This window comes from Phoca vitulina, unplaced genomic scaffold, assembly GCF_004348235.1.
Source record: "Phoca vitulina isolate PV1807 unplaced genomic scaffold, GSC_HSeal_1.0 scaffold54, whole genome shotgun sequence".
Classification (NCBI taxonomy): domain Eukaryota; kingdom Metazoa; phylum Chordata; class Mammalia; order Carnivora; family Phocidae; genus Phoca; species Phoca vitulina.
In genome coordinates, this window is record NW_022589757.1 from 9534677 (window position 1) to 9547638 (window position 12962).

Here is a 12962-nt window from a genome sequence, read left to right on the forward strand (position 1 = left end):
TTCTCTCTAATAAATAAATAAAATCTTTAAAAATAAATAAAAAAATAAAAAACACACAAATGAATAAGCAAACTAAAAGCAGGATCAGACCTGTAAATACAGAGAACAAACTGATGGTTGCCAGAGGGGAGGGCGAACAAGGTTGGGCACAAGGGGGGAAGGCCAGTGGGAGGCTCAGGCTTCCAATTACGGCCTGAGTAAGTCATGGAAATAACAGGCACTGCATGCGGAGTACAGTCAATGATATTGTCAAAGTGATGTATCAGGACAAATGAGCTATCACCTCATACCTATGAGAATGGCTTTTATCAAAAAGACAAGAGGTAACAGTGCTGGTGAGGATGTGGGAAGAGGGAGCCCCGGTGCAGCCACTGTGAAAACAACATGGAGGTTCCTCAAGAAGTAAAAAAAAAAAGAAAGAAAGAAAGAAAGAGAAAAGAAAGGAAAAGAACTACCATAAGATCCAGCAATTCCACTTCTGGGATTTTATCCAAAGAAAACATAAACACTAACTTATACTTAATTTACACTTAACACCCCCCCCACCATGTTCCCTGCAGCATTATTTACAACAGTTGAGATATGGACACCTAAGTATCCATCAATGGACGAAGGAATAACGAAAATGTGATTTTATACACACATACATACAGGAGTATCACTGAGCCATATAAAAAACAAAATCTTGCCATTTGCGACAACATGGATAGACTTTGAGAGCATTATGCTGAGTGAAATAAGTGAGAGAAAGACAAATACCATATGATCTCACTTATACGTGGAATGTAAAAAGAACAAAACAGGGGCACCTAGCTGGCTCAATCAGTGGAGCGTGCGACTTTTGATCTCAGGGTTGTGGGTTCAAGCCCTATGTTGGGTGTGGAGATTACTTAATTAAAATTTTAAAATCTTTTTTAAAAAAAGATTGTATTTATTCATTTGAGAGCGAGCGAGCATGAGCTGAGGGAGGGGGCGCAGTGGGCAGAGGGAGAAGTAGACTCCCAGCTAAGCAGGGAGCCCCAACGCAGGGCTCAATATCAGGACTTGAGCTGAAGGCAGACGCTTAACCATCTGAGCCACCCAGGCGCCCCCAAAATTTAAAAATCTTTAAAAATAAAAATAAAATAACAGAACAACAACAAAACAAGCTCATAGAGAGAACACACTGGTGGTGCCAGAGACAGGAAGGAGGATGGTAAGGAGGGGCCAAAATGGGTGAAGGGGTTAAAAGGTACAAATTTTCAGTTATGAAATAAATAAGTCAGGGGTCCCTGGGTGGCAGAGTCGGTTAAGTGTCTGACTCTTGGTTTCGGCTCAGGTCATGATCTCAGGGTTGTGAGATCTAGCTCCGTGTCAGGCTCCACACTCAGCAGAGTCCGCTAAAGCCAATCTCTCCCTCTGCCCCTCCCCGTGTTCACTCTCTCTCTCAAGTAAATAAATAAATCTTAAAAAAAAAAAAGTCATGGGCATGGAATATACAGCATAGTGACTATCACTAATATTACTGTATTGCATAAAGTTGCTAAGAACATAAATCTTAAAAGTTCTCATCAAAGAAAAAGGAATTTAGTAAACTATGTATGGTGACAAATGCTAACAAGTCTTACTGTGGTGATCATTTCACAATATGTACGAATACTGAATCATGTGGTACACCTGAAACTAATAGGTTATATGTAAATTATATCTCAATTAAAAGACCGCTTTACATGTTCATTCTCCTTATCTGTACGCACGTCATTGCAGGACCATAAACACAGTTCAGAGACAGGCGGTGTCTACTGAGCACACTTAGAACCACTTGTCTACGTCCCTCACGCTTACGTCCCTAGCCCCTGCCCCTCTTCCCAGCTTTACACATGCAAAAGGATAGGACTTGGAAAACTGTCTTTGTATCTGATGCACATAACACCTGCCCAAACTAAGCCAACTATGATCTCTTTCCAGCATTAACTGGAATGTGGAGAAACTGGTTACCTGTGGCTTGCTATAATTATGGACAATAAACTTGGAAGCTATGGGGACAACCATGTTTGGCCATGTGTACATCAAACAATGAAAGCTAGTCTTCGGAAAGTCAAAAGTGGGACAGATCAAAAGAGAAAGGAAAGGAATGAAGAGCATGTGGCTGAGTCCCAGCTGCACTTGATTTACATGTAAGGCAGTTCTGACATCCTTTTATTAAAGTCTTTTTTTTTTTGCTTTAGCTCGTTTAAGTGGGCTTCAGTTACTTGCAACCAAAAGAAACTGAACTACGACAAGTCACATGCAGGTCTCAGGAGAAGCTTTGCTCTGAACCGGCAAAGACCTGTGTGAGGAAGATGGCGTGCAAAGCACCTGCACCGGCCAGACAGACAGAGGGCCAGGGTAACCGGCCCCCCCAGTGGCGGGAGCATGGCATCATGGGCACCAGGAATCCTGGGTGCTGGCGCCAGCTCCTTCTAGGAATTCTCATTATGACTTGACTCATCACTTAATTTTTCTGGTCTAGTTACCTCATTTATCTAAGATCAAGATTTCCAACAAGACTCAATAAGATAATTATCAGGTCCAATGCTAACAAATCAGGCACTTTCTCAAAACAAAGCTGTACAAATAAAGTGTGTTTCTTTCGAAAATGATTAGAATTCCAACCACTAAGGTAATTATAAAATAACAAACCACCCAAGCCACAAATCCAAGAGTCATCCTCAAACCTTGCCTCTCTCATGAGAAGCTGAGTCCTACCCTTCTACCCTTTTTATGTCCCTCTCCCATAACCACTGTCCCCACATCCTCCCCAGACTTTGCCTTCTCTTAGCTGGACTGTTCTAATAGTTTCCTACCTGATCTCCCTTTCTACAGTCCATCTTCCACACTGCTACCAAAGTGAACTTTGTAGCACATAAATATTGGCCCAGTGGGGCGCCTAGTGGCTCAGTCAGTCGAGCATCTCACTCTTGGTTTTGGCTCAGGTCGTGATCTTGCAGTTGTCGGATCGAGCCCCAGGTCAGGTTCCACGCTCAGTGTGGAGTTTGCTTCAGATTCTCTCTCCCTGCCCGTCCCCACTTGCGCCCGCACTCTCTCTCTCTCTCTCAAACAGAATATTTTTTTAAAAAATTGGCCAAGTTATTCCCCTACAGAGGAGAGCCTTCGTTGTCTTTCACACACTGCTGACTCAATCTTTGGGCTCAGCTCAGTGTCAATTCGGAGACCTACGAGAACTCCATTTCAGAGTGAGAGTGCTCCGTCCCTCTTCGACATTTTCAGACACAACTACATCAGGGTAACAGTAACACAACGTGCTATCTTGTGGTTGCTTGGCCCTAAAGCCAGCCCCTCCGCTCTATGGTCCCCCTAGTACCCATGTGCTTGTGTAAACCAGCACCTAACGAACCTGGGCTGACTTGGACGACTCACTTGAACCAAGAGACTGGAACAGAAGTGACACTGTCCATTCCTAACCTGTGCCTCAGAAAGGCCGCTCTGGCGCTTCCCGTAGCCCTGGGCAGCCGGGTATGAAGTCCACCTACACTGTTAGAGATATGACAAAGGGGAACAGAGGCCCTGACACGTCCTGAGACTACATGGAAAGAGAGGCCCGGCTAAACCTAGCCTTTCAGCCATCCCCTCCAAGGTGCCAGGGGACTGCTCGTCAGCTGACATCATGTGCAACGAAAGAATCCCCAAACTGAGCCCGTCAATCCAAAGAACTGTGAGACAAAAATGACTGTTGATTTCAGGCACTAAGTTTTGGGGTGGTCTGTGACACAGCAACAGATAACAAACACCTATCTTTCCCACCTCCTACCTCCTTGAAAGCAAGGTGTTATAGACCTCTATGGCCCCAGGACCCAAGCATAAGACGTGGCATAAAACCAGGTCTTACGAATAATTTGCAAATCAATTAATCTCATAGGCAAACAAATTATTTGAAAGTTACTACACGGCTGACAAAATCTTTTAAAACCTTCTACTGAGTTGAATACTGTCTCCTAAATATTCACATCCACCCAAAATGTGACCTTAAAATGAGGTTGCACTGGGTTAGAGTGGGTCCTAAATCCAATGACTTGTGTCTTTTTAAAAAGGCCAAGTGAAGACACAGAGGGGAAAAGGCCACATGACAACAGAGGCAGATTGGCATGACCCACAGTTACAAGCCAAGTCAAGGACTGCCGGGAGCTCCCAGGAAGGGGGAAGAAAGCAAGGATGGCTTCTCCCCTAGAGGTTTCAGAGGAAGCACAGTCCCGCAGACACGGTTATTTCAGACTTCCGGCCTCCAGAACCCGGAGAGAACAGATTTCTATTGTTTTCAGCCAGGCAGTTTGTGGTAATTTGTTCTATGAGTCCCAGCAAACCAGTATAAAGCTGGATCCCCCGCGCGGGGGAACCATTACACAGTTCCCCAGCGGCTAAGAAATAGGCTGGAAACCACGAGTCCGAATCATCTCATGCTCCCCAGTTATAATTTATTTTATGGTATTTAATTGTGGACACTTAACAGTTTCTGTCACAAAGCATCCACAAAGGATTCCTGTTCCTTTTCCCCAAAGAATTAGCAAACAGAATTAGTTTTCCCAGGTTAAGACCAAATATGTTAGTTCAGTTGATTTGCCTGTGTGAGGGGAATGGAAATGCAATCTGATTCCAGCCCTTTGTGTGCCAGGAGCTTTGAAACCCAGCTGCTGCTCAGAGCCTCCGAAGCGAGGATCTTCCTGCTCCAAACCCTCGGCTTCCTTTCAGCCCCCACGTTAGCCGTGCCCGCTCTCCCCAGCCCTCCTCGCCGGCCATCTCTGACCTGTGGCAAGATGATTTTCTTCAGCTGCTCCTGAGTGAAGTGCTCCACGTAGGCCTCCAGGTGAGACAGCAGCACCAGCCGCACGTGCTCCTCGTGCACCTCAAACAGCTGCAGCAGCACAGGGATCACCCGCGACTGGAACAGGGCCGGCGACAGCAGGCAAGGGGTGTCTCCCCGTGCGCTGTCTACCCCAGATCAGAGGTAATTACAGATGAAAAGGCAAACTGTCATTTCCATGAAAGGAGCACAAAGGGTAATTCATAAACTGAGCCCACAGCTTGACACACAGTCTAAGTACTCTTCTAAATTCTTATGCCCCAAACCAAAGGAAACCTTTTTGGTTGACCCCAATTACTCAAGGCTCAATTATCTTCAATACACTGGACCTTGTAGAAATATTTTTGAAATACTCTACCAGACTTAATCAGCAACAAAGAAAGCTTATATTTTAATAGACTCCTGAATCAGTAACTCTGTATATGTTTCTGTTTAGTCAATGAGGAATTTCATACACTAGATTAGATCAATACTGCTGCTTCAATTTTATCTGCTAAACCAGGAGGTGGTAAGTGTCACAACGGGACTTGAAGCTGGGTGATCCTCTCTTCCTGCTAGTTATGGCGGTGGTTATCAGAGACACCCACCATAATCATTTGGGGACCCTTACAAATATGTATCGATAGAGTCCTGCCCTGGCTCTGTCCCGCTACCAGAGTCATGCAGGCAAAATTTGTAAAAAGCTCCCCAGGTGATTCAGAAGCACCCCCTCTAAGATCTACTGAGTAAGAGAATGACTGAGCTATAAAGAAAAATTCAGGGACTGGACAGTGTGCTGTGCACCTGAAACTAACATAACGCTGTGTCAACTATACGTCGATGAAAAAAAACAAGTCGGGGAATGACAAAGAATATAAGGAAATTCTATGTTGTAAAATAGTTACCTATAATGCTTCTTTGTTGGATCAAGATCTTCAAAGAAAAGTTCTGAAGGCAGAATTCCACCTAACACGAGATCCTACAGACTGTTAATGCTGTCCTGTCTAGCCTGAGGTGTTACCATCTGCAGTGCTTATAAAGTTAGAGTATCAGAATAACAACCTCATTTCACATTCAGAAAAAAACAGAAGTTCTAAGTAGGAAAGTGATCTCCATGCTTTTCAATCTTTCCACTGAAAATACAAAATAAATGGGTTGCTCTTGGGAAGTCAGAAAGCACAGGCCTAACTGCAAATGCAAGTCCTGTGAAGATGGATTCCTTATCCTAAAACTCCATCATGTGCATCTCCTATTCTAGTCCTACCTGTGTGTGTGTGTGTGTGTGTGTGTATTTTTCAATATGCTACCCTTCTACAGTAAATCTGACTCTCCAGGAGATGCTCCTTATTTACCCAGTGGGCTCTGGTACCCAGGTCTGAGTCAAAATGATCACCTGAGGGGCCAACAATTGTTTTTAGAGACATATCTAACTACACCAGGCAGTAATCTCACTCGGCTCAAATAAGGACTAATAATGCCCAAACTCCTTAATGACCAATAATCCTTTGAAAAAAATTCACCTTTTTTGGGGCCAAGCAGATGAGGAAGAAAACTCTTAACTGCTACCGGCTCTGCAAACACCAACTGATTAAGCAGAAGAGGCACCAACCGTGAGGCTATTAACTCCTCTGACAAGCAGCTGACTCTGTCCAGCAGGAATCTGAGGGCACAGAAGAAGAGCCTGGGAACCTGGTGGTGACACTGTATCCACTTCCTTGTACACTTCAGACACACACAGCCCTCTCCGACTTCTGTCACAGTGAGGCACTGTGGAATGTGGCCAGGGAAGGTGAACAGGTGGTTCCAAGGTTTTTAGGAAAAATGCAGCGGGTGTGAGACCAGGCTGCCAGCACACAGACAAGCTCCGATCTGAGTTATGAAAGGTTTCAACAAATTGCCCCTTATTTGCAGCACCAGTGTCCTCCTTTTCCCCAATAAGCCAGAAGCTTCCTAGTCAGTTAAAAGGACTTACTTCAAATTTAAAAAAATGTAGGATATAAGATTATCTAGAGTTCCCACAGTAAAAAAAATACAGGCTTTTGTTACTAAACTTCCTAAAATAACACATGTAAGAGCATTCTGTTAAGAATACACAGATGGGGGCACCTGGGTGGCTCAGCTGTTACGTATCTGCCTTCGGCTCGGGTCGTGATCCCAGGGTCCTGGGATCGAGCCCCGCATCGGGCTCCCTGCTCCGCGGGAAGCCTGCTTCTCCCTCTCCCACCCCCCCTGCTTGTGTTCCCTCTCTCGCTGTGTCTCTCTCTGTCAAATAAATAAATAAAATCTTTAAAAAAAAAAAAAGAATACACAGATATTTGGGACCCCTGGATGGCTCAGTTGGATAAGCAGCTGACTCTTGATTTCGGCTCAGGTCATGATTTCGGGGTCATGAGACAGATCCCCGTGTCAGGCTCTGCATTGCAGGGCGGGGGTCTGCTTCGGATTCTCTCCCTTTCCCTCTGCCCCAACCCCTGCTCTCTGTCTCTCTCTCTCTCCAAAAAAAAAAAAAAGAAAAAAAGACCCAGGTGTTAGAAGTAACAGTGGTAACCTCCCCCTACACGGTCGCCGTTAGCAGGCCGTCCTGCCTCCTACTGCCTGAGCAAACAGGCCACCGTGACCTAACGGGTCTACGTCCCCGCCTCCTCCCCAGGTCCCCGGGACGCGGGGCCTCCTCGTACTTCCCACTGCGCCCAGCCACTGTCACCCCACAGCCCGACCTCTTCCGGGGCCACAGCTCTCTTCCCCAAGCCCTGCTCCCTCAGCCTACACCCCTGCTCACATCTCTTGCGTCCTAAACACGTCCTTACCATCTCCACTCCCTTCTTCGGCTATTCTGTGTTCTCTCTTCTCCGAACTTCCTCAGGAGGTTTTACCCAGTCCACTTTCTCACCTTCCGTTCACTTCTGAGCTCACTGCGGCCTGGCTCCCTCCGCTCCAACGGCTCCTCCTCAGATGAGGCCGCCGCTGCTCCCCCAACTCCTCAGTGAACAGGGATTCCCCCGACCTTTCCGAACGTGCCTCTGCCGGGACCACCAGGCTTCCGGGCACTCTCCGAACCTCCCGTCACCACCGCTGCTGTCTCACTGGTCAGCCACCCCCGGACGAGGTTGGGCGGCGGCCCCAGGGTTACAGTCTGGGCGCTCGGTCTTCCCCACGCCTCCGCTTGCTCTGGGAAACTGTCGCCGACGGCAGGCTGTGCACCCTGGTCCTCACTGCTGGCTCCGTGGCCGCCGCTGTCTCTCCCGGGCCTCAGGCCCACCCGGCCAAATGCCCGTGCACATGTCCGTCTACAGACGCACACTGGGCAGGGACACCCTGACCCCAAACTCTTCACGTTCCGGGCGCTCTGGGGCCTCTCCTCCAGGATTCTCTAACGCTCTTGGGATCACCCTAAGGGCCTGCCAATCTGACGGTGGAAGTCCTTCTGGTCTGTGTCTTCGCTGTACCATCGACGCCTGCCACGGTCTACCAACCGATCCAGGTCCCTAAGAAATCAATCCGTGCCCTCCACAGACCACAGAGCGATCCGCCTCGGCAGATTTAACCGTTTCACAGCCCGCTGCCACGGCTTCGATGCCTGAAGCCCACTGCCTACCAACAGTGTCACTGGTTCTCACTGCCCCACCCGAGGGAGCCCACCTCTCACCCACCCCTGCCTTGGAGTCTGCCCTCCAACAGGACCCAGCTGCCAGGTGTGCCAGGCTCAGCACGCACCGCGCCCTGCCTCTGTGCATTCGTTCCCGCTGCCTAGAATACCTCCTCTATCTCCTCTGGGGTCTCAGGACGCCCCCTGCAAGCTCTATCACCATTTAAGGACTACCAGTCTGCATGTTTCCCCCACCAGAACCATCTGTCCATCCCAGGGCCTAGCAGAAAGCCAACACACAGTAAACATCCAATAACCTTGGCCCGAGAAAGTAAACGTCTGACTCATCTCTCCAGAACACCCGAAGTGATTACACAGACTTAATCCAAGTTACTGAATTTTAAGCCCTTCACTTTGTGAACTTACTTGAAAAATTCAGTTTTTTCCTCTTCACTCTTCAATGTTAAACTTTTCAAGAAATTCACAACTTCTAGAAAATCATTCCTAAATGCCAAAGAGAAAAAAAAAATATGCAGGACAATAGATTAGAGAAGGCATGTTAAATACTGAAGCCATAAGCACAGACCACACTATGCTAATATTCAAGGAAACATTCTCCCGGGCCGCTTAGAAGACTATTATAACTAAGTAGCTCATGAGACAAATGCTATGAACCAGCCAGAGAAACCAGCATTTTAAGAACAGCAAAGAGATCTGTGAAGAGGATACATGCTTCAACGCACACGGTGTGTAAACAAACACCCACAAACCCGGTGGTTTGAGCAATCAAGAGTCGTCTGAGCTTTTGTTGCAACAGGATGTGGTGAAATGAACTGTCCTGGGAGCAGTGGTATTGGGGTGATCAAGCACTGCAAACAGTCGTTGAAATCTCCAGTCTGCTCTAGTGAAGTAAGAACTCTGAGAGGGTTGGAGAAAGAGGCATCTCTCGTGCCAGTCACTGGAATCTTCCCATTGCTCCTGCCCGAAGCCGTGAAGCCATTTTCTCAGCCAGGCAGGGGGGAGGGGGAGGGGCTGTGGGTTCCCCACAGGGCCTGTGAGGCTGCACACTGCTCAGCTCCAAGGGAGTGCTGCTCCCGTGCTCCCGTCCTACAGGACGAGGCTGCTGGGCCATCCGCACGCAGCCCCCCGAGTCTCCACATCTTACATAGACACCCCTTTCTTTCCCTCTGGCTTAGCAGCAGAGAAAAAACACAAATGTCTTAACTGACGTCTAATCAAGTTGTCTCACAGGTAACCATCAGAGTTCAGGAAGAGGTAGCTGGTGTGGGCTTTGGCTTTCTCTCCCATCTCTGCTTAAAGTACAATTCTTACTAAAGAACTCTTACCACACAGTGATGAGATAATCTACTTACTGTAAAGGGTTGTTCTTTGTAGAGATCTTATATCAAGGTAAATAAAATACTAGTACGATATTATCCAAAAGGACACAGAAATGCCTTGGTTAGAAGAATCTTGTAATGGGCAAGGTTTTGAACAGTTTCTTTGAAATGTAAATGACAAATAAAATCCTAATAGCTATAGTGAAACTACCTCTCTGCCCTGTTTAATAATATGGCCCCTTGTCCTACCCTAGAGGTAATTCACCCCCTCCAAGGAGAACGTTAGCTTTCCCTCCACTCTGGTTTTTCTCAGCTCTCCAACCGCAAACAAGTAAGGGTCTTTTCGTTTCAAAATGGACATAAGATCAATTGTGCTAATAAAAGTTGCGACTGTGAAATTAACCTTTGGGTCGTGGAAATGAAAAGGTGGAGGACACATAATTAAAACTGACCTTGAAGAGAGGTTCAAAAACATCTCTGAATCCAGCGACAGTATTACCATTCTATCGTGCCCTCCCTTTAGACTTCTGTGCTTCTCTTCCATCATGTATTACTAAACCAAGAAGACAATCTTCTGCCTGAAGAAAAATGAGCTCCTTTCCCCACAGCAAGAAAAATTTTCAACAATGACAAATTCTTATCAAGAACACGATGGCAGTAGAGAGTTTCTCAATTCCTTTACAGCTGCAAACCGCTAGCCAACCCAAGTCCTAAGGGGACCTGGCTGTAACTTCTAAACTCAAGCCTTCACCAGAGTTAAAGATTTCTCAAACTTCCTGTGAGAAGAACCCGAGGCAGCCCAGTTTTGCCCTCTGTTTTCCCACGTGGACGTGATTTAAACCTCTCCTGACAGGGAACGGCAACCACAGGAGGGACCGCGTGACCGGGGCCCCCAAACCCCACGGCTGGAACGCCAGGTCCGAGAGCAGGCCAGCCGCAGGGAAACAGCCAGCCAAGGCCGCCAGATGCCCTCACCTGAAGAAGTCATGGGACAGTAAGGTGCAGAGCGCTGGCCGACATTTTGGAATGGGATTCAGCAAGGTTGAGTGCAAGGTCTGTTGAAAGCTGGAGAGAACATCCGCTGAAACTGAAATCCAGAGCTACAGTTAGTTTCCAATGCCTTCTCCCTCTTTCCAGGACCTCTATAGCTGGAGACTGACGAGAGCAAAAACCAACCTGTAAAAGCCCAAACAAACAAAGCCCTGGCTGTTGCTAAGCAGAAGCCAGACTCCAAGGCAGGTGTAGAAAACTCACCTGCTCACACAGCCGACCCCCCCACCCCCCGGGGCTGCCCTGCGGAGCCACCTCACGTCCAGGCCGGCTGTCCGGGTTAGCTCAGCTCAGGCCTAAAGACGGCTGAATAGGTGGCAGGTCTGCGGGCCTCTCCCACCAGGGTTCCTCATCCATAGAACGAAAAGTTATCGGAATGACTGTATTTTCTAATCTCCCAAGGATGGTACATAATTGCCACCATTCCAGACACAGTTGGGTAGTAAGTTCATCCCCACAAGGGCGGCCTTAGGGCCTTAAGGGTGTAATTCTCAAGTATTTTTAGGCTGAGACAATTTAGAGCCAGCAGCTGAATGATGCTTGTAACTTCAGAACACTGCAGACACCTGGTGAAAGAAACTGCATTAGAGCTGCACGAAGCCTGGGCCCAGTGCGATCCCGGGCAGCAAGGGGCCTCACGGGGCAGGCACCCCCGGCCAGGCGGCAGGCGGGCACCTGAAGGCTGGTGGTGCTGGAGCAGAGTGAAGCAGGCTCCAGGCGTGCCTCTGGAGAGCTCAAAAGAGAAGAAAACAATGTGCTCAGTAGCCTGGGCTCTCCGGGGCAACAAAAGAAAAGGCAATAAGTACATTATATTAAGAAGAAAAATATCAAAAGGACTTGGAAAGAATAAAGACAAAGAAATGCTAAGCTTGATTTAGATTAATAAAAAATGTTGAATCCTCCTCTTTCCTTCAGATGGTTCCACATCAATCAGTTAACAGTGTTCATTTACGTGGCTGACTAAGGAACAGAGGCTTCAGACCACAAGAACCAATCCCAGTAAGTATCACGAGAGTAACCTGGGATACTTAAGAGTCAGAGCTGAAGGTGGTTCCTACTTAAAATGCTTTTAATAAAGAAATCAGAGCTTCTTTCCTCACTGCTGTTAAGATCTGCCCTAGACAAGTTATGTGGTAAGCAACAGATTCCTTATTGTGATCAAAGACTGCGGTCCTTTGAATCCACACAGAACAGGCTGCGAATGACCTTCCTACTTATTCTGTGGATGCAATAGTACAACTCCGACTCACCCTGTTCACTTAAGATTGTGAGCAAACTTTCCACCAATGTCCCAAACGCAAAGGCGTCCCGGGCATGTCCGTGTGACTCAGGCAGGGTTGTGAATTCTGGAGACTGAAAGCAGGAAAGATCATTAAACCTAGAGAATCTGCCTTATAAACCAGATCTAAGTTTTCTCTGAAGCACTCTCCCATGTTTGCATTTATGAGACTCCAAGCTAACCTCACAGTACCATCCACTCGCTTACAGGCTTCTACACTATGAGTGAATGGAATTTACCAAAGATTTAAAAATATCAAACAAGGGCAAAAAGAAAACAAAAGGCCTAAATAGGATATATGTCCGTGGCTTTCAAAAATATTTTTGACTGCAACCAGATTTTTAAAACGTTTATTATTATGATTACTGTTAGTGGGGGTAATATACACACATATGCATAAAGACCCACGTAACAGAAACAAAAGTTTCATAAAACAATACTTAGCCTTACTACCTACAGCACTTAATGATATTTTCTATTTTACTCCTTTTCCTCAAAATGCTTGTCAGAACCTCTAACAACTTGATTTAAAACCACAAATCCGTCTGAAAAACACTAATACATACACATAGTGCTGATTTGGATCAACAGGATTTATTTCAAGTCTTAGGTCTAGACTCAAGTTTGTAGTTGGGTTTGTATTTCCTGTAAAGCACATTAAATATGTCTTTGGGGATCGCAGTCTGTTTCCAGCAGTTATAAAAACAAATTTAGAGGGAGCAACTTCTTTCGTATTTACTGGTAAATACAATCTTCACCAGCAGCTGGTGGTGAAGGCAAGAAACAAAACAGAATAGAAAGGTTCATCGACCTACCAGGGAAATTTGTGGATGGAACCTTTGTCACTCAAGATTATTAATGCCAATCATCACTCTTCTAGGTCTCGTGGCG

At 46.6% G+C, this 12962-nt stretch overlaps 1 protein-coding gene across 5 annotated transcripts in view; it reads right to left on the reverse strand.

Moving 5' to 3' along the window:
- The window catches only part of SCYL3 (SCY1 like pseudokinase 3), a 41706-nt gene that overhangs the window by 9931 nt on the left and 18813 nt on the right, over positions 1-12962 (reverse strand). For all 5 annotated transcript variants that reach the window (XM_032389315.1, XM_032389313.1, XM_032389316.1 and 2 more), the window contains exons 6-10: positions 12043-12145; positions 10718-10829; positions 8829-8906; positions 6337-6476; positions 4781-4965 (exon numbers count right to left, since the gene is read on the reverse strand). In XM_032389315.1, coding sequence (XP_032245206.1) covers positions 4781-4965; positions 6337-6476; positions 8829-8906; positions 10718-10829; positions 12043-12145 — 618 coding nt within the window. The remainder of the gene's footprint in view (positions 1-4780; positions 4966-6336; positions 6477-8828; positions 8907-10717; positions 10830-12042; positions 12146-12962) is intronic.